The sequence below is a fragment of the Trachemys scripta genome, chromosome 12 (assembly GCF_013100865.1).
Source record: "Trachemys scripta elegans isolate TJP31775 chromosome 12, CAS_Tse_1.0, whole genome shotgun sequence".
NCBI classification, from domain to species: Eukaryota; Metazoa; Chordata; order Testudines; family Emydidae; genus Trachemys; species Trachemys scripta.
The window spans coordinates 8,211,416-8,236,818 of record NC_048309.1 but is presented as its reverse complement, the minus strand read 5'-3'; the positions used below and the strand labels follow the sequence as shown (position 1 = coordinate 8,236,818).

The 25,403-nt window shown below is 39.2% G+C and overlaps 1 protein-coding gene across 1 annotated transcript; it reads left to right on the top strand.

Annotated features, from left to right (window-relative positions):
* Positions 1–235: 235 nt before the first annotated feature.
* On the top strand, positions 236–20,650 carry SS18L1 (SS18L1 subunit of BAF chromatin remodeling complex). Its single transcript, XM_034787597.1, has 8 exons — positions 236–628; positions 7,401–7,477; positions 9,900–9,984; positions 11,844–11,988; positions 16,931–17,128; positions 18,185–18,349; positions 19,824–19,925; positions 20,499–20,650. Exons 1-8 carry the CDS (start codon positions 560–562, stop codon positions 20,648–20,650), a joined length of 993 nt encoding a protein of 330 aa, XP_034643488.1. The 5' UTR covers positions 236–559.
* Positions 20,651–25,403: the final 4,753 nt, after the last annotated feature.

Sequence of the window (25,403 nt, the reverse complement as noted above, 5' to 3'; positions counted from 1 at the left end):
TACGTACTCGGCAGCAGGAGCGCAGGCAACGCGAACGGCCAGGCAGCTTATCTACGCCTTTGGCGTAGCAAGTTGCTGTCTGCCTCCCGTACGCATTTGGCGTAGGCCCTTGACTTTTCACCGTGTGTGTTTCCCCCACGCGCTTGGCGTACCCTGCTTCTTTTCCTACGCACTTGACGCACTTGGCCGCTTTTGGCAGAGGCAGAAAGATGCTGTTCGCCTGCGACAGGAAACCCAGCAGCAGGGATGCACCATGTGCAGATCAAAGGGGAGGAGGGGAAGAGGGGGGGACAACTCGGATGACTTTACTCCTCCTCCCCAAATCTCAGCAGCTGGCTCCCCACCTTGCAGTGGGATCAGAGGCATCAGGGCGAGGGTGGTGCATGCAGGCTCTTGGTGCAGTGCCCCTGGCTCATTGCAGGGCACAGATTGTACCATCTGCGCTGGCTCCCCTCCCCATGCACTGCGGAGAATCTTTGCACAGCAATAGCAGCCAGATAATAACAATATTATTAGAGCCTAGGAGCAATATATTATAGACACATTAAAAAACCCCACCATGTCGGTTGCCTTTGCTTCTGCTCGCCCGAGAGGCAAAGGGGAGGTCACCCAGCAAACTATCCAGAAGGTAAAAAAGCATGCTTTTGTACAGACAAGAAATGTTATTTATATATTCCCGCTATGGTGCTGTGACTGGGGAAGGAGGCTTAATTCTAAAGTGATCACGAAAACTAGTGAATTTGCAAGGGTTGGGAAGATGGACAGCTGGAGGGGGGGGAGGAGGAGGAGGAGGTGGAACAAAGCAAAGGTGTTCAGATCACTGCAAAAAGAGAGAGAGAGAAGGAAAGCAACCAGAGAAGGATCTGCAGAATAGAAAATTCATTGCATATTATCTTTCGTGCTTGCAAAGAAAAAAATGCCAGGGATAAATTGCAAGGAGGGATCTGCACATTTTGGATGGCATATCAGCTCTTAACAAAAAAAAAATTGTCTCAGTGAATTGACAAGTTTTTTTTTTTTTTTTAATGGTTGCAGGATTTTAATCTTTTAAAATATGGAGGGAGGTACTGAAGTGTGGCAATAAAGATACTTATTGTCATCCTCCAAAGGTTTTTTATTAGGAATTGCAGCTGTTCATGTATAATGTTTAGCAGGCAAAGATTTTAAAGGATTTTCTCTGCAGACTCAGCCTGGGTTTCGTCTGGAGGCCAAAAGCTGAGGGTACCGAGTTTGGAAGTTATGATGGGTATTTGGAAGAAAACAACAGAAGGGTGGGGAGATACATACTTGCCCTCACTAACCCGCCACCCTCCTGGAGTAAGATACCTGTGAGATAACTGTAAATAATGGAAGAGGTGTGGAGATGTCAATAAGGAACATGTCTGTGTCCTCGATCTGGTTAACTTATACAGTACCTGTAATTTCTAGTTCCACTGTGTATTTTATGTCATGCTTTGCTCTGCTTTAGAAATTTGGGCTGCACAGGAGTTTGTTTAGTCAGTGCAGTGGAACTAAGGAATAAAGGTGTATGGCCCATTTGTAAATTATAATGGCGAACATACACACGCACAAAAGGTGTCAGTGCTGAGAGTAATCAGTTGCTCATCAGCATTTCTTCCAGAGCCAAGCCATCATCTATTGCCAGTTTTATGCATTATAGGGGAATTCATCTCAATGGAGGATATGATCAAAGTACAGGAGAATGAAAGCAGGACAAACTACCTTAAAGAGAGTTAAGAGCCTGGTGTACATCTGTAAATACCAGGAGATTCTATCTGAAATTCATCCCCTTGTGTCTTGGTCTTGCCGCACATGTGATATTGTGATCACACCCACTTACTTTTAAATGCAGAAATATTTAGGCACCAGTGGTTAAGGATGGAGTTTTATCCTTAACTCTGGATGTTTATGTATTTAAGATAGACTTTCACAATTCCTGTAATGTAGTCCTTTTAAAATGACTTTTGATTACTTTCCATGAAAAAGGACAATCAAAGAATTTTCATGATTCTCTCAATTTTTAAAGCATTAATATCTTGGAACTGAAATCTGTTTTGTTGCAAATATAAAAAATACTCCCTCTATCAAGTACACTCAATGACTTGTTACTTTAGGATTGCTCATGTATGCTGAGCTGTTGAATTGTTCATGAATGTGGAAGGATTTTCTTTTTCAAAATCACTGAAGTTTTTGTCTGGAAACAAGCACATAAATAACTCAGTGGGCTTTATAATCATAGATCAGAAGTCGGGGTCAAAACTAATTGTGGGACACTAATTTTGGGAATCCACAACAGTGTTCTCTTTAGGAGCCAAAATTGTATACCAGTTAAATTAAAAAACCCACACAAAAATGCATAATTTTTACTTTGTATGTTTAAATACATAATCAACTAATTTTCATCATACATGTTACTAACTCAATTTCAATGGCTCCTTCAAAGCCTTTACAATTCCAATACTACATTACTTACACAAAACTTTCCTTGAAGAAAGTGAGAGTTTTTGAACCACCAGGATTGCAGAATTGAGACTGTGTACTTAACATTAGCTCATGAGCAGGGCTGGGCATTGACGTTAACCCTATATGTGCAACTGAGTTCACAACCTTCTCCTTTTTTAACATAGTAACTGTCAGGACACCAGAACTATTCCCTGTTCTTTTTGCAATGAGCAAAATGGGAGATACATTCTTGCCCTCACTAACCCGCCACCCTCCTTATTATCCCATCCAAAGAGCCCTTTTATTAGAGTAGCAACCTTTTGTAGTACCACCGGAGTGCCAGTACTGGATATGAACACACACCCATAGGTGAGACCTGATCTCTAAGCCTGCTTTCCTAGATGTGAGTTTGCTATCAGCTGAGACATTTATTAGTGATACTTTAACAGGTTTTCTAGCATCCTAAAAGATAAGTAATGTTTTTCAACAAAGTTACCCTCCGCATTCTGCTCTGCAGAGCTCAGTTTTCGATTTTCCACCAGTTCTGCACTGGGAATTTCCGTTGACATCATGGATGCAGAATATGAAACAAAGAGCTTCACTGTGAATCGGACAGGAGTATTTTGCTCATAAAGATTCTGTGCCAAATCTGGCCTCCCATGTGTGCATAAGTACATACTAGAAAACATAAAGGAGAAATGTGGATCACCATGACTCTGACTCCTCCCATTACCTTCCGGGAGCTAGGTACACCCTATAGGTCTGCCACATCAGGATACAACAGCACCTCCATTTCTCCGACCCTTCATGACAGGAGTCACAGAGGGATGTTGCGAACCCTAGCAGGCAGGGTATGTGGTCTGCAAGTACACCCCCATGCCTGGTAATGACACACCCCTATGACACACCCTTTCTGTCTGCACAAATACGGAAGCAAGAGAAATCTTGAGCTGTGTGTAGGGTTGCTGTTGGCTAGAATACACTAATATGATAATGCTGCTTTTGCCAATTTTTCCATGTTTGGTCCTTTGTCTGTATGTAAATTTGTCAAGAATCATTCCTTAAATAGAACAAGCAGATATACAGATGAATTAATACTAACTTTTTGTAGAAAATATGTAAAGAATGTTTCACATTTCCTGATCATAAAGTAAATTTAAAAACACAGGCACACTCATGCAAGCACTTAATATCAGGAGTAGTACTTACAACCATGCACACCTTCATGATTGACTTTAATGGGACTACTGACAGTAGTGTCGACTATGATAAGTAAGGTGCAGATCCTCAAAGGTATTTAGGTGCCTAACTCCCATTGATTTCAATGGGAGTTAGGCGACTAAATACTTTGAGGATCTTGGCCTAAGTTGTTTGCTGGATCAAGCCCTCATTTTGTAAATATTGCTTTCTTTACTCTTTTATCTCTCCATTCTTTCACTTGTAGAAAGTTCACCACAAATTATCAAGGAAATAATAAAAAATAATATAGCAGACCTTAAACTCACTAAGAAATTGGTGGAGACAAAAATAACTCTGTCTTGGAAACCATTTTAAAATAAGCAAAATGTGAATTTTAGGCAGTGTAAGTTGTATGATGAAATGCTCTCTCTTGCATTTTGCCCAGGAACACTCGTTTTTTGGAAACAAGTTAACCACTCTAGAACTTGCTTAAGGCATAGACTAGTCAATTGAAGCTTTTGATCTATTCTACTGGCATGCATCATCTCACTGGTGCATGGTTATTCAACATTTTTCTCTATCTCAAAACAGAACTACTTCAAAGAGCAAAAACACACTGAGGGATGTAATTCTCCTGTGAATGCAGTTTCAATCTAGTCAGTGATGCAGATTTCAAACTGTGCTTCTTCCAGTGCAGTATGCTTCACATGCTAGCTTCTTAATTTCTTTACTGCAGGGCTGGATAGTCTGAAATTATTTTATGTGAACTTAATCTCTATAAAAGTATGTTTACTGTCTGGCAATGATAAGGTTACACGGATATTTTTTAAAGGTATTTTAGAATCAGATGCAGATATTTAGTGGAGAAAGTGCCCCTGCCTGGCAACAATCTGTCTGGCGTTAAGGACCAACAAAGTAAACCCATTGATTCTGTAGTGTTGTATACTTTAGCTAAATCCTCTACAAATATATCTGCCTATAAATGTACTATAAAAATGCAAAGCAAATGGCTCAACAAAGACATGTGGATAAAGCTGTATTTTGGCTAAACTTCTCTAAAATCCAGCACATAACTTTTCATTAGAACAGAACTGTCTGGTGGCTTGATGCCCATTTAAAACAACTATCATCAGACTTATAACTACTTTACTAGCATATAAGATTTTTTAACAGCCTCCACAGTGAGGAGCTATAAAGGCTGTATTATTAGCCCTATCAAAGCTTTTTACTCAGGGTCAGAGGTTTGAGATAAAGGAGATTAATTTATTTGATTAAAATGGTTATTAACCCACTCTTTGCTGTGATGATGGGCAGGGTTCATATTTCCAATAAATGGAAAAGGAAAGATCCATATTTCAGAATAGACCCTTTAAAAATTCTACATAACTGGCAGGAGAATTACACAGTTTTCCTGATGATGTTGTGTAGAAGGATCAATTTGGGAATCATTGTGTGAAATGTGTTCCTGAAGGAGAAATACTTGGAGAAAATACATAGCTCAACTCAGACACATGTTGTAAGTCTATTAAAAAAGAATGCATATGAACCAATGGATTTGTGATATATGAGCTCCCTTTGCCATGCGACTCTTGGTCCCGATATTAAACAGAGGTTCTCATGGCTGCTCCATAAGTATTGTATCTTGCAGACCACTTCCAGTGTACAGATAGGTTACTCATTGTAGCAGAAGTTACTTCACATACTGCACTGCATTGCACCAGGCCTGCTCCGTGGCCTATGGAGCACGCAAAGGCGTTTTGGAGATGGGGTGGAATGAGGTGTGAGACCATACAGAGATAGTCTGCAAGCTGCCTAGACTTGTACCCTGGCTGATGTGCAATCGTTTGGGAATCTAGCGGTTTCTAGACCAGGAGTAGCTGCTCTTAGGTGGTTACTTTTGAAAGAGCTCCGAAGTGAACATTTTCATGTGTGTATCTATATCTGTATCTATATCTAGATATATGCATATCCCAGATCAGGGGAATTGCATATTCAGATAAAAGGACCTCCCCTAATTTATTAAACTGGGGCCTCCTGTGCTAATTGTGACAGATTGCACAGTATGCAGCTGCAGGTTATGAGGATCAGATGGGGATCAGTCAGTGGGTCTACTTGGTTTAAAAGCTACAGGGTGCCCCATGGCCCAATTTCACAGCCCTTTGTGAAGTATCTATTTGGTGATCCTTTGTGATTTAAAGAACAGTGAGGCACAGGGCAAACACCTTGGGGGTTTTCTGTGCCTGCAAACTTGTTAGCCTGTCCCCATCATCTATGAAACATAGATTTATATGCAAATACCATGAGGTTTAGGTTTTATAGCTGTCATATCTGTCAGGTTTCTTTTCTTGCATTTTGTAATGGTTACTAAATACCAGAAAGGAAACTTCCCAAGTTCAACAAAAAATGTAAAGTTTAAATATGTTCTTGTGACATACCCATATAGGACTCTGGAGCTGGTGATTGGTGCTAAATACAGTACGTGCGGGGTGGAGGTTCAATGCTCCCTTTACCCATAGAGTCCAGACTCCTCCCATGGTATCTACATATCTGCCTTTTTCCATATCTTATAGAAGGATCCAGACTAGCCTCAGGGATTGCTACTGTTCAAGAATCTTTCTGGCAAACTCTAGCAATATATCTTAGTGGGCTCACATGGATGTACAACCTATGTTCTGCTCCTCTTTAGGAGATAACGGAAATGCATTCATGAGGCCATGGTCCTGGAATGCAAAAGGGACATGGCATAAAAAGGTTAATGTTGAAATTTGTTTATATTCATGTGTGTATTTTTAAATCAAACATCCAACATATTTTATACTGTAAGCTTTTGGGGCAGGGACTGTTTACTATATCTTTGTACAGTATCTAGCACGATGGGGACCTCACCTGTTTGAGCCCTCTAAGTTCCACCACAGTATTAATGTTAAGTAATAATAACCACTACCTAAAATACAGAAATACTATCGACATATTTATTCTTTACAGTATTAACTACCAATGAGATGTAAGCCTACAAGTACAACTTTTGTGAGCTGTAATTTTATAAAAACATGTTTTAAGTAGTACACCTCTACCCCGATATAACGCAACCTGATATAACACGAATTCGGAAATAACATGGTAAAGCAGCGCTCCGGGGGGGGGGCAGGGTTGCGCACTCCGGCAGATCAAAGCAAGTTCGATATAACGCGGTTTCACCTATAGCGCAGTAAGATTTTTTTGGCTCCCGAGGACAGCGTTATATCAGGGTAGAGGTGTATAAGTTGTATCATCTTTCATTTCTGACTTTTCCTCCATTTAAAATGAACTCAAATTGTAAAATTTTGTGGGTTGTATTTAGTGAACCTTTCATAAAAATTGTATTCTGAAACCAGAGCAATGCACTGAGTATTTTAATAAGGAAGTTTTGTATCTTTTTTTGTCATATTTTTCTGTTCTGTTATTCCTATTCAGGCATAATATATAATAGTTACGGACTAAGATTAACACAAAATGGACTCCCCCCCTCCTCCAGGAGTTTATTTTATAGTAATGTTCAATAAATAAATTTGACTTTTGGGAGTAGTTGGAAGTTTTGATTCCATATTAATATTCTTGTGCCAGTCTAGGAACTTCATAATGACCTGGAGGCAACAGACACGCACAAAGAACCATCAAGCTAAGAATGAGTGAAAGTGGAATATCACAGAAGGAAGAAACATATAGCAGAACTTGGTGTGTTTTAGTCTTATCGCTATTGTTACCTAGTAACAAGTATTTTGATCATTTTTTTTATCCAGATGCTAGATGAAAATCACCACTTAATACAGTGTATTATGGACTATCAGAGCAAAGGCAAAACAGCAGAATGTACTCAGTGAGTATTATTTACTTTGGAATATTTTGGATATTATTCCTGTTCTTACCACAAAGTGCAAGAAGAATACTTTGAATAGTGTTGCACAACTGCCACTGGCAAGAGTACTTGGAGTGCTAATTTTCTAAGATTTACCATTAGTCAACAAGTATAAATTATTCTTGGGACACAGTATTTTTTTTCACCTTCGATATTTTGAACAAAGTAGTTGTACAAAATATCAGGATCAATAATATATCAAAACAAAGGAAAAATTGTGCAAAAATCAAGACAGTAGTGATGTTGGTGGTAATAGGTGAAGAACACCTTCTGAAAATAAGCAAGAAAGTTGAAATTTCATCAGTTTTCAAAAGAAAATTTTAAAACTGACCATAGTTTGTTACTTGCACATCACTACCCTCAGTGGAAGAGCAACACTGGGAATGAGGAAGGATCATGGCAGTTTTGATTTTTAAAAAACATGAAGAGTAACTTGAAATTTATATGTCAACCTGATCCTGAATTATTTCGCATGCAGAACTCCCATTGAAATCAAGTGTGGAGCAACTGCAGGACTGGCCCCATAGGCTATATCTGAAGTAGGAGAAGTGAATTGTGGGAAATTTGGAGTTCTGCCTGGAAAAGACAGTATTTTCTTTTAGGACCCAATCATGCACTCATGATGCAGGCAAAACTTATAGGATTGGACTGTTATTGAATGATACCACATTTATGCTGTTTTTAAAAACATGCCCAATTAATGTGTGAGAAGAGTCTTTACTATATGAAAATGAAAGCTAGGATCTGTTTTGCCTTTAAAGGGTATATTCCTCTTATGAGGCATATACAGGTAACTCCTGTTATGCATGTACAGTCAGGGGAGACATAACATAAGACTGTAGGTCTGTATATAAATCTGTAAGCTCTGACTTTCATAAAGAAAATGATTGGTCTTTAGAATATTCTCTACATATCACTTACAAAAGTAATTATAAGGAAGTGTAAATTTAGGATTATGGCACTATTTGTTCAGGAGATAAATATCAGCAGGTAGGTAATTATTTTCTAGTATGCACAAAGTCGATAATATAGTTTTATCAGAAGGGGATTTAATTTTTAGAGATCTAGGATCTTGGTGATCCGTGCCAAAAGAAACTGAATAAAGGCTTGTTAGTTTCCATCACTGCTTATTGTTCTTAAATCATGAAAGCAAGGTACTTTTACTGTAAACATGGATTAGATTTCAGTAGGAACAGGCCCAATGAGGGGTCAAGTTGAGGGAGGACAGGCATGAGAAAGCTGTTATTCTTTCAAAAAGGAAAGTGTGTGTACGGAGAGGGAGGCATTTGTCTTGTTATGTGCTAATGATTCAAGACTTTATCACAAGAGATCTGAATCCTTTTCTGTAGGGAGATGGGTATTTACTTCCTGCACTGATATTTACTCACAAAAGACCCTGAACACTAAAAATTAACTCAAAGCCTTATGAGTTCAGGTACCTTCTCTGCACCATGCTTCTCTCCTCCTTTCCATCACTTTCATTCTTGTCTCCGTTCTGGATTCATTTTGCTACCTAATTTGCCCCCACCCTCCATCAAAAGAAAAGTCATACAGTAAAAGAAGTTACCTTTTGTTTTTTTGGTGCCTCTCCACCTTCCAAAAGTTTGAATTTCCTTCTGGGTCAGTGGCACAGTTTTTGACGTTTTGTATCTAGGTTCTCTCCTGCTTCTCGTCATGATCTTTTCACTTTCACTGATGACTGGGAGGAAGCGTGAATGTTTCAGATGGTTTTAGTGGATGGCAGTAAGCATGCGAGTTAAAGCACTCTTGAAAGTATGCGAGTTAAAGCACTCTTGAAAGATGGCAGTAAGCATGCGAGTTAAAGCACTCTCCTGAGCTTGCTTGCAGGGCAAAAAGGTTTTGTTTTCTGGAGCTCCAGAATTTATACTCTTTAGGACTGTGTTGACATAAAGAAAGTGACTAGTTGTTAGAGCAGGGGACAAGAAATCAAGACTCTAGGCTCAATTCCTGTCTCTATCACTCATTCAGTGGGTTTTCAAACAAGAAAGTATGCAGGGTTGTAGTAGACATGCTGGTCCCAAGGTATTAGCGAGACAAGGTGGGTGAGGTAATATCTTTTATTGAGACCTGAAGAAGATCTCTGTGTAAGCTCGAAAGCTTGTCTCTCTCACCAACTTTACTTGCTGAATTTACCCATTTGTAAAATGGTTGTTGAGTATTTTGAGACTTCCTGAAAAGAGGCAGGACAATACAGAAATGGTCATTATTATTATTTATTAAGAAGGGAAGAGAGCGGGGTTAATTTACATTTACCGATGATTTATAGATAGCACAGAGAAGCAAGACTGCAATGAATTCATGAAATGGGATATGTTGGTATTGCTAACTCTTCCCAAAGTAAGCTCTATTCCTTATCTTTTAGATACCAACAAATCTTGCACAGAAACCTGGTTTACTTGGCAACAATAGCAGACTCTAACCAGAATATGCAGTCCCTGCTTCCTGCAGTAAGTACCAATACTAACATCAAATACGATGTTAACTATACCAAGGAGACAATTATTTGAGTATTGATTCGTGACAAAAAGCTGTTACTAGTTAGCCATTTTTAATAAACCTTTTTAGGAAAAAATAAGTTCTGGATTTCAATGGACAGTAATAGAAAAGCTACTCTATGCATGTTTTATTGTTTATCGGGACTATTTTTTTAATCCTGCCAACTGCAGAGCCAAGTGCCTAAATTACCATGAATCAAATTGTACAGGGTTCAACAGGATCTATTAAAAATCTCTAAATAACCAAAAATAGGTTTTCTGTATTTTAAATGTCACTATTGTATGTGCTCAGGACCTTCTTAGGGTTGAACTAAGTGCTGGGTGTGCCACTGGAAACTTCCCTTTCTCGTGGTATAAGGCTGCTGTTTCTAGTCCTGAAAGGTAACAATACCTTGGTCCTTAAATCTGCCACCAGTTCATGATTAAATGTTGCATAATGTTTCTTCATAAACTATCAGCCTGTTTTTTTTGCAAGGCACATGCATGGTGATAAGCCTACTGTAAAGGTTTGGTCCTGCACCACCAAAGTCCATAGCAGCTTTGTCATTGACTTCAGTGACAGAATCATGCAAAATGCCTATGCCAGATTGACAGCTGTGATCTAAAGATACGTGGTTTGTTTCTGTAGTACTCTTGCAGGAAAAACTCCCACTGACTTCAAAGGCATTTTTGCCTGTATAGGAACTGCAGGATTGAGAGCATATTTTCTTAGATTTTGCGGCCAGAAGGGACCACTGCATAACACAGGCCATAGGATTTCCTTCAGTTAATTCCTGTTTGAACTAGAGAACATCTTTTAGAAAAAACATCTAATCTTTATTTAAAAATGTCCAATGATGGAAAATCTACCATAACCCTTGGTAAATTGTTCCAGTGGCTAATTACCCTTACTGTTAAAAAATTGCACCTTATTTTGAGTCTGAATTTGTCTAGCTTCAGCTTCCAGACACTGGACTATGTTATACCTTTATCTGCTGAAGAGCCCTCTTTTATAAAAATTTTGTTCTCCACGTAAGTACTTAAGACTGATCAAGTCTGTTTTCTTTAATATAGCTTATATTTCTTACATAAATCAAAGGTCAAAACTAGAATTGTTCTGAAGATGTTTTGTAGACTCGTGGTCAGATCTAGTGCCCTTACTCAGGCAAAATTCTCGTTGATTTAAATGAGAGTTTTGTTTGAGTAAATTGACAGGATCAGGCTCTATGTTTGTATTTTAATTCTGCAGTGAATTTCTTTCTAACCTAATTGATTTAGAAAGTATCATATACACAGTGCCATAACTAAAAATGTGCTTTATAAAGGTTAATTCCTGCAAACCCTTACTTATGTGAGTAGTCCTTGCCCATGTATGTAGTTTCACTAACTTCAGTGATGCTACTGGCATAGGATGAAATTCACCTCTGTGCAGAGGGTCTATCACAAGGACCGTGCTTCATTTAGGCTCTAGGGGGCATGTGCCTTACACAGTCTGCTCTGCATAGGGTGACCAGATAGCAAGTGTAAAAAATCGGGATAGGAGTGGGGGGTAATAGGTGCCTATATAAGAAAAAAGCCCCCAAAATTGGGACTGTCCCTATAAAATACGGACATCTGGTCACCCTAGCTTTGCACCCAGCTGAATTTCATCTATAAGGAATACTTACATGAATAAAGGTTTGCAGGATCAGGCCCCAAATCTGTAAGATTAAAATCTGGAAGCACACTTTCAGATGAGTCAGTTTGTATCCATAATGAGGTTAGTTTCAGGGTTATTATTTTTCTAATTAAAACCTAACCAAAAATCTGCTTCCCCTTCTTGTTGTTTGCAGCCACCAACGCAAAACATGAATTTGGGCCCAGGAGGAATGACTCAGAGTGCATCCAACCAATCTCTCCATTCACAGAGCAATCTCAGTGATGCAATTGGGACAGGCCTTCCTCCTTCCTCCCTCATGCAGAGTCAGATTAGCAATGGTGAGCTCTGTTCCCCTTTGTGCTGCTTTATGGTTGCCCAGCAACAAAATCATTAATGCAGAATATACTTAGAAGAGGTCTTTTACAGCTCTGTAACTCACCTTTCAGCCACATGGGAATTTCAGGCACATGCTGAAATATTCACAAAATGGCTACAGTTTATACTGCTGCTTGGATTCTGCAAGGGCTCCAGTCCAATTAATAGATTTATGTAGGGAAAATAAATATGAAACAAAATATTTTAAAACGTGCAATGAAAATCACCAATAAAAAGATACCTCAAAATTAAATACCATAATAGTTTTAATAATAAACATACATTGAGTTGTATGTTGCAACCCTTTTGCACTCATGCAAGCAGCCCCATAAAGGTCAATGGGATGGATAGAGTGAGCAGGGATTGTTTGTATGAGTAAAAACTGCAAGATCAAGTCCTCAGACTTCAGAGTTCGTCTAAGATAAGTACCCTTTCAAAAATAAAATGCAGTTACTTTAGTCTTCTTTTTTTTTTTAGAGTAGCCTTAAAAATGTTGTATAGTATAACCAGATAGCTTACATAGATCTTTTAATGGAAAACTGTAAACCAGGGATCGGCAACGTTTGGCACGCGGCTCGCCAGGGTAAGCACCCTAGCGGGCCGGGCCAGTTTATTTACCTGCTGGCGCGGCAGGTTCGGCCAATCGCGGCCCCCACTGGCCGCAGTTCGCCATCCTGGGCCACTGGGGGCGGCGGGAAGCTGCGGCCAGCACATCCCTCGCCCGCGCCGCTTCCCACCACCCCCATTAGCCCGGGACGGCAAACCGCGGCCAGTGGGGGCCGCGATCGGCCGAACCTGCTGCGTCAGCAGGTAAATAAACTGGCCCGGCCCGCTAGGGTGCTTACCCTGGCGAGCCGCATGCCGAACGTTGCCGACCCCTGCTGTAAACTTAAAAAACGCACTTCTGTATTAATTTTTTATACCCGTGTTGTTGCAAAAGCACCATGAATGAATGTAACTGAAAGAAAAGAGATTTTTTTTTTTCTATTTTGCATTTTGTTTACTTCATATATTTGACATTTGATGTATGGTCAGTTTCACTATTCCACTTCATAATCATTTAGTTAGTTTTCTCCCTTTGCTTTGGTCTTTCACAAAGTGTTAGAAAGGAAAAAGAACAGTTTTTAAAAATAGGAAAACGTGATTGTTCCACAAACATTGGCAGGAGGACTATTGGCCAGATGTATCTCATGAAACTACTCAACTTTTTTTTTGTTAAACTTACTAGTGTCTCTGTAAATTAATGGATGAGAGTCCTACTTAGAATAGTTTTGCAGTTTAAAGAACTGGACTTTTAAAATTTATTCTGGGCCTTCCTATTGCAGTGTTCTTCCTGCCTGGTACGCAGTAACAACAGAAATCAGTCAGCGAGGATTGTTCTGTGCACTAAGAATCTACATTTTCATTATTGTTTTTTTCCTTGCGCGCGCGCGTGTGTGTGTGTGTGTATGACAGCCCTGTAGACTGAAGTCTTCTATTTATCAACAGAACAGGCAACAGCAAGGGCAGCAGCAGTATAAGCGTACCCTGTGGTTGTCCCACCAAAGTGCGTCAACCCTGACCTAAGGGGACTCACTTCCAGGGGTGAGAAGGTAGTTCAGTCTCAATGCCCCGTCAGTCCTGGGCCTCTGCTGAGAATGTCAGCAAAGCTGTTGATTAGTGCCAGTTGATATTGTGATGAGAACACCAATCCACTGGGAACTAGACTAAGACTGACCAATTAATTTCACACAGGGCATTGAACAACCATTGGCTGATAGTAATGTTTGCAAACTGGGTACACAAATGTACATGCAATTCTGAAAATGGAAGCTCTAGTATTTGTGAAAGTGTTTGAGTGGCAGCAATACAGAACTGAAGTTTTCTGTTTACTTAGCATCACAGGTACAGCACAGGGGGCAGCAATACAAGCTTCTGCACACTGACCCTCCATTATCCTCAGTCAGGTCTTAGAAGGATCCCCTGTAAAAGAGAGAAGGTAGTTCAGTTCCCAACATCTGTTCAATCCTTAACATCTCTCATAAGACTGCTAGCAAGAGTGCCAAGTGTGATGCTGATTTTGGTGATGGGACAACAGTCTACTAGGAAGTGGACAGAAACTACTACTAGCATTTCAGATAGGCCACTTGATACACCAATTGGAAGTCAGTTATTTCTCAGGCCTTGGATGTACAGCTAAAACCACCAAACTTAAACAGCCAGTCTACAAGTTCTACTGGTGCAGCTTGTAAAGTCTGTCAGCCATACTACTCGTGGTCAATCCCAGTATTGCTAATCCCATGCCTTCAAAAATCCTGAATCAGACCCCAGAAATCACAAGGTTGGTTTACAAAAATCGCCAGATTTTTAAAAAAATGTTAGGTGTTTTTTTTTTTTTTTATTGCCTTCTGTTTTTCAAGCTTCAAGTACATTTGGGTCATGTTTTCAAGTTTTTATCTGCAACTATGAGTGCCAGAAACGTACTGTTTTTTAAATGAAAGCTGAGATTCTCATGTAATAACATAACTCTGGGCTCTTGGACTTTAAGAAAACCAACAAATATTGCAAGAGTTATCAACATTATAGTTAATTCAGCCTTCAGTATTTGTAAGGTCCACTCTCACTCAGAGAGATTACAAACTCCATTCAAATTCCATGGTGTCTTCTGTTCCACTGAAGAACAAGTATCAGCTTTATAAGACATACATAATTGTAGGGTCAGACTTCAGCAGCCCTAAATTGGAATAGCTCCACTGACTTCAACAGAACTATACCAGTTTACTCTTGCTGAGAATCTGGCCCATAGCCTCTCGATAAGAGGGGAAATAAAACATTCTACAGCAAGTTTTCTCATTTCAATATTTGTAAATACTTTAAGAATACCTAAGGAAAACTGGTATTCAAAAAACTTTAAGATGCTGTTCAGGCTGTAAATAAAATTAATATCAATTAAATCAAAATAACATGAAAATTTTTTCTTATTTGGCGATCCTGCATGTGTCTCCATCTAAATGGTCTTGCAACAATGTGAAACAGTGCACAATAAATATGATTAAGTTTGCAAAAAGTTAAAAGAATTCAGAGCAATACTGGATATGAAATAAGGAACGGGTCCTGCATAACTGAAGTTAGTTATCCAGTAACAGTAAGAGCTAAGATATATAAACATATGATAAGGTAAGTAGGACAGTGCTTACAGCCCCCGGGTACAACCACAGCATATTGATAGCTATTCTTATTGACTGTTGGCTTTTATTAGTACTACAGATAATTGACCACAACTTACAGCTATGTGTATGAAAAAACAAGGTCAGCTTTATCAATTGGGTGACCCTGAGCAAGAGCGAGGCTCCATGCTGCTGGAGAGTTGAATGAAGTTATGAGTTTCTTTCTTGTATCATACAACTGCAAGGGAAAACTGGGAGTTTCTACCTCTCTCACCATCATGAGAGGAGATCAGGAATTTGTAAATTGCCAAGTCAGGAAAGAACTGTGGGATCACCCCCAAAGAGTGTGGGTGCCAGGAAATCACTTTGTGTTTATGCTTAAGGACAGGCCTGGTAATAAAGAGCTCTACATTTTTGGTTGTTCACTGAAGAAAACTTGTATTTAGTGTGTGGGTTGGCTAAGAGGCGCCTATGAAACCTTGTTGTCCTTCTTTAGGGCCCAATCCAAAACCCACTGAAGTCAGTAGGAATCTCTGTGTTGACTTCAGTGAGCTTTGAATTGGGCTTTTACAGACCTCTGTAAAAGCAAAATCAGCCAAGCAAGCACATACAGTGTCCCAGTCACAATTAGCAAGATACTGTTAGTATGAATCCCAAAGGTTGAACTCCTAGCGCAGAGGTCAAGTCAGCAAATGAACTGGGAAGAGAAGAATAATGGTCATGGTAGTAGGGGCTAGCATGGTGTTTCGGATAATTTTCCCTCTGAAACTACTGGGTATCTTCAATCAAGCTAGGGGAAGACAGAAGGAAGAGGATGTGATATCTGTAGGTGCAGTACAGAGGCAGGATGAGTGCCATCATCCCCCTCTTTCCTTTCTACTCTAATTAGGTTTGGTAGGGCCCCCTTTCTCCTTATATGGTGGGCTTGCTGAGGGACCTCTTCTCCATTTCCTCTCTTCTGCCTCCCCCATTTATGGGGCCTTGTGATACCTCACCACCCTCCCTCCCCATCCAGCTAGCTCCTCTCTCCCACTGCCCATCTGGTGTCAGGGTCCCTAGGTATGTTCTTCTATCTTTTTAAATCCTAGCAGAGGAGAAAGTCTGTTGGTACTGCTGCTGGGCACAGAGCAGTTGTGTTTGATGCAACAGCAGCATAGAGGAGCTGCCAGCCGCTGTTGGGTCCTCCCAACAACACCCGTTACAAAAGAGGGGTAGCTGATAACCTTTAGGGGAAACAGGAAGCAGGGGTTGAACCTAGTCAGGGAACACCTGAGCTATTGAAGGGCTCGGACACTCCCAGAGTTCTTGATTCAGTTTAGTGTCTGAAGCCGCAGCTGGCATTTGCCAGCCATGCCGACTATTAGAGCTGCCTCTGTCTTAGGAAAAGCTGGCAGAGCCTTCTAGTTGGAGAGCCTTCACTTCTGAAATTTGTTCCTGCTTGCCGTTCAGCAAAGCCAAGTTTGGTAGTCTTTAGGACAAGGTTCAGTATAGCTTTATAACAGACAGTAGGTAGTAGGTTTGGCTGTTTGTAACTAACAGGGGTTTTAAAGTTGAGGATTGGGGGGTGGTATTATTTTTTTATTTTATGGCCTTTGGTGGGTGGGTGTGTTTGTGTGTGTGTATATATATATATATATATATATATATCTCCATATCCCTTCCTAGGTACCATAACAAGAATCCAGGTAAGCGCTAAATTTTTTTATACTCAGCGTAGGTTGTCAATAACAGCATCACTCTTCTTGTTGTGATCTGTTAGGTCCTAATCATGTGTCTATGCAGCAGTCAGGCCAGAATACGATGCCCACAACCTCTCTGAGTATGACTGTGAGCAGCCATGGAACTGGGCCTGGTTATAGCCATACAGTGCCTGCATCTCAGAACGTGCCAATGCAAGGCCAGGGGTCAATAGGCAATTACGTCTCTCGAACAAATATCAGCATGCAGTCTAACCCAGGTAAGGTTCCCTTTCCTTTTGGGATTGAAAGGACTTTTCAGTGGCCTCAAAGATGCACAACACGTGAAAACGTGCTGTAAATACTCTCTGTAACCCTGTTCCTGCACAGGAGCAGAGATGCAGGAGGAGAGGTGGTTTTAAGCTATCTTTGTGTTCAGCATTTTCTGGACTCAGGATAAGTCAGAATAGCCTCAGTGTCACTCTAACTTCCATTCTATTTCTCATAGCCCTCAGCGTGTGGTGGAAGGAGTGAATATCCAGAGTGCAGCAGCACTCTGGTCATACTGTGACAGACCCAACACATATCCCCCATATGTTCTGAGCTGTGAGAGGGGCTGTCATAGAATAGTTATGCCAGCTAAAGAAGCTATCCATGCTGGTGATATTCCTCAGTGGATATTTCCACTTCCTTTACAGGCCTTTCACATTGCTGGAGTGGCACAAAGGGGCCAGAGGGCAATGGAGAATCTGTCCCTGTCTTAAAAATGTTGACGACCAAGTAATGAATAGCATATCAGATATGAAAGAATTCTTTCAAGGAAGTAATGTGAAAATAAAAAAAAAAATACTATAACTTCAATTTACTTAACTTCTGTAGTCATCAGGCCTATAAATAAGGTAGAAGAGGAAAGAGAAAGTTGGCTAAAGAAAAAATGCAGCAGAAGATAAGGGTGCAGGTGAAGAAGAATAAATATTTCAGTTTCCTCATACATCCTTTTCTGTAGTCATGTTTCAGAAATGATTTCTGTTATTTATTGAGATCAGATGTATTTTAAAATATCTGACAGAAAAGTAATGGTATGAATTGATTATGTTATCAGCATATGGTTCAGCTTACAATGTAGAAAAGTTAAATATGCACACTGGGAAAAAGTAAAAAATTTCTGTCTTTTTTTTCTTTTTCCCCGTCCCCCTCATGGAGGATTCACTGAATGATGATCTGAATGCAACTTTAAAAGACTAAATTGGCAGACGATTTTAGTTATTTAAAAAAAAAGAGTAGGAAAAGAATTGTGATATCCTTTTAGAAAACAATTTTATCTATGTTCTATGTAGTCTCCATGATGCACCAGCAAGCGGCAACATCCCACTACAACTCGGCACAAGGCGGGAGCCAGCATTACCAAGGACAGTCCTCCATTGCCATGATGAGTCAGAGCAATCAAGGCAACAGCATGATGGGTCAGCGACCCATGGGCCCTTACAGACCTTCTCAGCAAGGTAAAGTGTATTATTCGGTTCCAGAAAGGTGGCTACCCCACCATTCCTGCTGTCATAGACAAATATGCCACAGAAGCCATAATGATCTGGGACCCCAGTGAAAGTTGGTAAGACAGAAAATGCCAAACAGGGTGAAAAGCGCAAGTAGAATGTCAATAAGGTTTTGCTCTAGTTTTATTTTCAGAGCTTTTCATTTCTAAAGTTCAGAAATGACTGAGCCAACAGGGCATCATCTGTCTGTATAAAGAAAAAGACCAAGAGGCTGATCCAAAACCCATTAAAGTCAATGAAATTCTTTCAGTTTACTGCAGTGGGCTTTGGATCAGGCCATTAGTCCCAATGTGGTACTGTTCTTAATAAGGAAGAGGTCTCTGCAAATGAGATTTCAGTTAGAAATCTAAATCTATATTTATATATATGGGCCTACATTGGAACTAAGTAAATTATGATTTTGAGTTTGAATGTTAGCATGAGCAAAAAGCTCAAAGAATAAAAACATGAGAAAGAAGAATTATTTGGGTTAAATTTGTAGTGACCTTAAAGACCAGTATTATTTTATTTAAGGCTTGGAAACAGGGAAAGCATGGTTAATTGGAAACCAAGTGCAAGGTGTAGTCCTATGACTCCCTCTTCTGTCTTTGGGTAAGGTCCAATAATCAGCAATGACATCACTTGTTTGTTATAGTGTATAAAAAGCAAGTCTCTTTAGTAGTTTTTGTCAGAACTTTCCTTAACCCCTGGTGTCACATCATGATAGGAAGGTACCTCCTGGGCTTGCACGTGTTGTGTTTTGGCCAATGCTTATAACTGTAGTGTCAGTAGGGTATAGAATATTAGGGTTTGTATGCTGATGTTGGTTATATCCAAAATATTAATATAACGTGGCCTTTGGATTAATAAAGGAATGTTTGTGTGGAAACTGAGTCTTTATAAGCCTTAATAAAATTATTAGGAAAATTATTTCCAATAGGCACCAAAGGATAATTGCACCACTGTCAATCGTGACTGAAAACATCTTGGAAACCATTACATAAAGTGGAGAAACTGCTAGACCAATTCTGATGTAAAGAGAATTTAAATTATGAAATTTTGGTTTATTTTCTGATTGGATACTCATAGACATTTAATGCTAACTATATTATTACACACAGGATTCCTTTGAGTTTTATGCTATTGGGCAACTCAGGCTAGTAGATTAATTATGTCAACTGGTAGGGTTTTTCTTGCCCTATTATGACAGCTATACAATTCTAATATTAAACTATACTTTCATTCTCAGATTTAGCAAAAGCAGTTTTCCTTTCCAATGAGAAAAAACATCTTTGAAACAGTTCTGAACATATAAAACTCAAGTGATTTCTCCCAGAAGAAAACACTGTTCACTTCAAGAATATCTAAATAATGAAAAATCTCCCTTTGGGTTCATGGGCTACTTAAAACACTCTCTTTCTCTCTCTTTCCTTTTGGTTTACAGGTTCCTCTCAGCAGTACATGGGGCAGGAGGAGTATTACAGTGAACAGTACAGCCATGGACAAGGCTCATCAGAGCCCATGAACCAGCAATATTATCCAGATGGTAATTTTGCTGAGTAATAGTAACTCTAATATTGATGCAGCAGAGCTTGATGTGGTACTGAATTGTACGACTGCCACATCCAGGAGTTAAAAAATTGGAAACCAAATAGCCTGTAAGATTTGTTTCCAACCTGAAATGCCAGCAAGTCCTGTTCCCAATACATACGATTCTGTGTACACATGTTCATCGTAGCACCATTATCAACTGTATCCTGAAAAGAGCAGAAAGCCTACAGGAGAATCCCTGGGATAGGGTACACACTCAGTTTAGCAAGGAGTGCTACTTCAGACTTAGCAAATGCATTGTCATTTTCACCATCAAGCTATCTACCTCAGATTTGCCCACTTGAGCTCTTTCTTTCTTTTGGCCTAATCTGTGAAGCTATGTGACTTTAAAGTAAGAGTGTGTGTGTGTGTAATTATTTAATTATGTATAAAACATAATAGGTACTCTCTACATTGTAATACAAACACAAACAATTATATAATACATGTGCCAAAACAAACTATGGCTCAGATGAACCTTTTTAATTAACCTTGTCCATTTTGTCTATTTCTTACTGACTGATTGCAGGTCATGGTGATTATGCATATCAGCAGTCATCCTATACCGAGCAGAGCTATGACAGGTCATTTGAGGACTCCACACAGCATTACTATGAAGGAGGTGAGAAGATATATTTGCAATCTATGCAAACAAAAGCTCTAAGCTACATAAAGTACTAAGTCTACTTAGGAAAAATATGAAAACTGTTTTATAGCATTTCTGCAGAATTAAAACACTGCTCAGCTGCTAGACTGAAATATTTTCCTAAATTGAACGTTACTCAGAAGTGTCTATAAAATAGAATTTAGTTATGTATAGCAACTTTTATATTACATATATCTCAAAACACTATGCACAACATTAGATAATGTTAGTGACTATGTAGGTTAATGATTACTAGCTCACACATAAGCCTTGTGTGCACTAGTAAACAACCCATTGCTGACAACAGAACGTGTGTAGCTGAACTAGATGCAGTTATAGTGTTAGATAGAGACTTTTTAATGTGTGAGGAAAATATTAGCTATAGTACCACAATTATTTCTTTTCTTAAAAAACATGCTGTATGATGTTTTCATTTAACTTTAAATTGAGATATAAGTGGCTCTTAATATATTAATTGTTAAGGTCAGAGATCATTGTGGAGGAAGTAAACTAAGGTGCGAGAGTTAGAAAAACGTCTTAAGATTAGGGAACAAATAGTCGCTATAGATTGAAACTTTTTCAAATTGAGGGAGGGCATATTGGTCTTTAGGTATTGTGAAAAGCCAACTGGCCAAAAAGCTCAAATGAATGGGGTTTCACACCTGTACTGAGATAAAATGATGGCCCAGTATTTCTTAATTTTCAGACAGCACTAAAATTGGAAGCAGAGCAATAATGAGGCGCAATAGAAGTAAATATAAAGAAGACCCGACAGCTTAAATAATTGGGACTACTGAGATGAGTAAAGGCTGTGGAATCAGGCCTGTTGTTCCTATCAAGCTAACAGGACAAGGAAGCTCTTCTCCCTTGAATAACTAATATTTTTTGTTTCATTATGATTCAAAATGGCAAGTAAACAAATATATGTCAGTTATTCTGGGGATAAGCGCCTTACTGGCCAACAGGGAACAAAGAGGGAGGATAAGAGAGGAGAGAAATGGCTGTGAGTGAAATGAGTCAAAGGATTTTAACATTAAAAAGAAACCTTACAATTTCCCTTCACCACTATGACAGCCACATTTCCTTTGCTTTTTAATACGTTTTTTCTTTCACTTAAATGTTGGAGTTTGTTTAAGATGAAAAGACGGTAGCAGGTACCTTTGTTGCAGGCAAATTTTTTAACACGGGAACCACCTGGAGCAAAGGGATTATAACAGAGTAGAAAGATTTGTATATTCACAGTACAGTTATTGCGAAATTATCATATAGGAAAAGATTTTCAATTATGCACCTAACTTCCATTGAAAGTTAATGGAAGTCAGGCACATAAATGCCTTTGAAAATCTGTACCACTGTGATTTTGCAAATCAAGCATGAGAAAAACCTGAATATCACACATCAGTAGTGCCACAGTTTTCTGCACTCTGATTGGCTGAGATAATTTAATTTCAGTGTAATGAGGTTTATTTTCCTCCTTGATAATAGTGACACTATATCACTCATTTCAGCAAGATTCAGCATATTTATTCCAGAAAGGAATGGTAGACTTTTCAGCCAATTTAATGACCCCATTGCCTGAACATTTTTGGGAGCTCAATCATTAGAAACACTTAAATTAAATTACTATGACGTCTCATCTGAGGAAATCAACTTTTATGTAGAGAGACTTTATTCATTTTGTTGTTTGCAAATTTGCAAACTGGATTTCCCTTTAAATGTTTTAATAGTTCCAATAAAAAATTGCAGGGTCCCATAACAATGAAATGCGTTATTTTCCTTGGAAATATGAATAAAGAATATTGTTATTTATGAACTGAAAGCAAATACAGTAGGAGGGCTTCTTGGGACACCAGCTGTTGTGTCCTGGCACTCTTGTCATTGAGACTCTCTTCTTTTACCTTTGGGACAGTTTTTGATTAGAAAAGCTATCCGTTTCGGGGTAGGCTGGTTATTTGCATGTTCAGTGATGTAGATGAATAAACAACCCCTTACATCCCATCTGCCCCTACTGTGAGCTCCACAAGAAATGGAATTTATGCAGATCTAGGATTCAACAAATTGCAAATTAAAGCCAATGCACTTTGCATGTTTTTGAAAAACAAAATCTGATTCTAAAGAGTAAAACAGATTTTAAATATAATCTATTTATAGAGCTGAGTTGAAAGTTATGAATATAATTAAATATCTGAATGAAAATAGTAACTACTCTAAGTCATTTCAAGAGGACTCTGTCAAGGTATCTGAAATGAGTTTTCTAAAATATCATTTTAGTTTTTAACCCACTACTGTGTTTTACAATAACCTTGTGGAAGTTACTAGACTATTTGCATAGTATAGGGTTGTTCATTATGGATCAAGTTCATCCATAAAATTCTAATGTATAACTCCTATTGAAGCATATAGGAATGACAGTGTGCATTATAAGGTAGTATTTAATCCTATGAATGCTGGGTGACTGAATTTCTTTTTTTAAAGAGAAAGCACATTTGCTTTAAAACAAAATCATACAGGGCCAAATCCTGACTCCTGGTATATACATCATGTAAACCCCGTTGGCCACATAAAACAGTTGAGCTTTGTAGTTCTCCCAGCCTTCTCTGTCCATCCTAAGACTGTAGTAACTGTGTTTATTTAGAATATGGCTGCTCCAGTGGTGAAAAGTGGGAAGAACAGAGGGACCATATCCCCAAAATTTTCATGTATGAGGAGTTGTTGGGGATTCTTCAGCTCACTGAGTCTTAGTTCCGCTCCTTAGCTAACAGACCCATTTTGAAGCTGGTTGACTCTATGTTGTGTGAAAAAATGCTTCCTTTTTTCTGTTTTAAACCTGCTACCTATTAATTTCATTTGGTGACCCCTAGTTCTTGTGTTATGAGAAGGAGTAAATAATACTTCCTTACTTCCTCCACACCAGTCATGATTTTATAGACCTCTATCATTCCTCCCTGAGTTGTCTCTTTTCCAAGCTGAAAAGTCCAAGTCTTATTAATCTCTCCTCATATGGCAATCGTTTCATACCCCTAATCAGCCATGTGACCCATTGGTTTATCCACAAATGATTGCCAGTCATTGAGCCAAAGGAGAGTCTAATTGCCATCTGTTGCATTTGGGATGGGTGGAGTCCCACCCCAGGGAAGGGTAGGATCTTTCTTTTCAGAATCTATATAATTGTTAACATCTGCCTGCACAGCAGGCAGGTCACACAGCTCTGGTGGGCTCTGTGTTTTGGAGACTTAGGGTATGTCTATCCTGCAATGTAAGACCAGGGTTTGAATTCAGGCTCAAGCCTACCCTCCTTCCATCTACACACAAACCACACTAATCCAGAGCTTGGACCCAGGACTCCACGGGGATGGAGGGTCCGACCCTGAGTCAAGCTGGGACTCAGGGTTCAAGTCTATTGCTTTGCAGTGTATACGCAACCCCACTGGACTCATGCTCAAGTAGTCCACCAAAAGTATCCCACTGACCTACTTTATTCGTCCTCTGGACAGTCAAGTTTGCTGCACAGTCATGTTTTCCCACACTTCATTATGAACAAATGGCTAGAGCAGTCACATTTTGGGAGGGTACTAGGAAGTCCCGGATCTGTTCAAACCCTACATTAAACCCAGGATCTGCTAATTTGAATTCTACTAACCCTGGGCTTACATTGCAGTGTAGACCTTTGGGTCAGGGTTTTCCCTGTGAAGAATTGGTTAACTTAAAAATAAAAAGGCAGGTCAAATTTTGGGCCACCCAAATTTTACAATGTCCCTTTTAAATTAATTATAAATTCTAAAATTAACTTGTGTGTAATGAACAATTCTGTATAGGACTTCCTTTTGAGGAACAAGGAACTGCCTCTGGCAACTCTCCAATGTCCAGCATACTTTGAGTTAATTATATTATGAGAGTTGGAATTCCCCTGTGCATGATTCATTATCAGCTGCCATCTATTGACAGCACTCAAGAAAGGATAGAAAAAGCTGCAAAACAGAAAGTAAATTCACCATGTTATTACTAGGTGAATTAGACATATTAATCTCCAAAAGAAAACAGTGAGAAAAACAGAGTGGCAAAAACCACCATAAAATATACCTTAAACTGAAGTAGTCAATTAATCTTCTAACATTCCAAGCTACAACAATTTTAATATATGTATTAAAATCAAACAAACCTGGTAACCAGTGTCAGAATTCAACACGGTACTGAAGGTAAGTGATCCCTGCAATCTAAAATACATGTCATTTCTGAAAATGTGTCTTACAAAAACACGTAGGAAGATAGAACATGAAGTAAATTTCTTTTTACTTATTTTAAGCGATCAAAGTTTCTCCATTGTGCACTAATTAATTCAAACCACAATGGTTTAGCCTTAACTTTTATTATGTTTTATTTTCCTTAAAAGTCAACACACCTGATTCTTGTTTGCCTCACGCCTTGTGTAGTTCTTTATACCTGGATAAAAGGGCTGTTAAATGCCTGCTACTGTTCATTTTACACCCACTTTACATCAGTGTAATGACTATACCAGCTGTAAAGGAGTGAAGAATCAGGCCCAATGTTTTGGTCACACAAAACCTGTGTGTGGTAACAGGTTTCAGAGTAGCAGCCGTGTTAGTCTGTATCCGCAAAAAGAACAGGAGTACTTGTGGCACCTTAGAGACTAACAAATTTATTAGAGCATAAGCTTTCGTGGACTACAGCCCACTTCTGCATCCGAAGAAGTGGGCTGTAGTCCACGAAAGCTTATGCTCTAATAAATTTGTTAGTCTCTAAGGTGCCACAAGTACTCCTGTTCTTTTT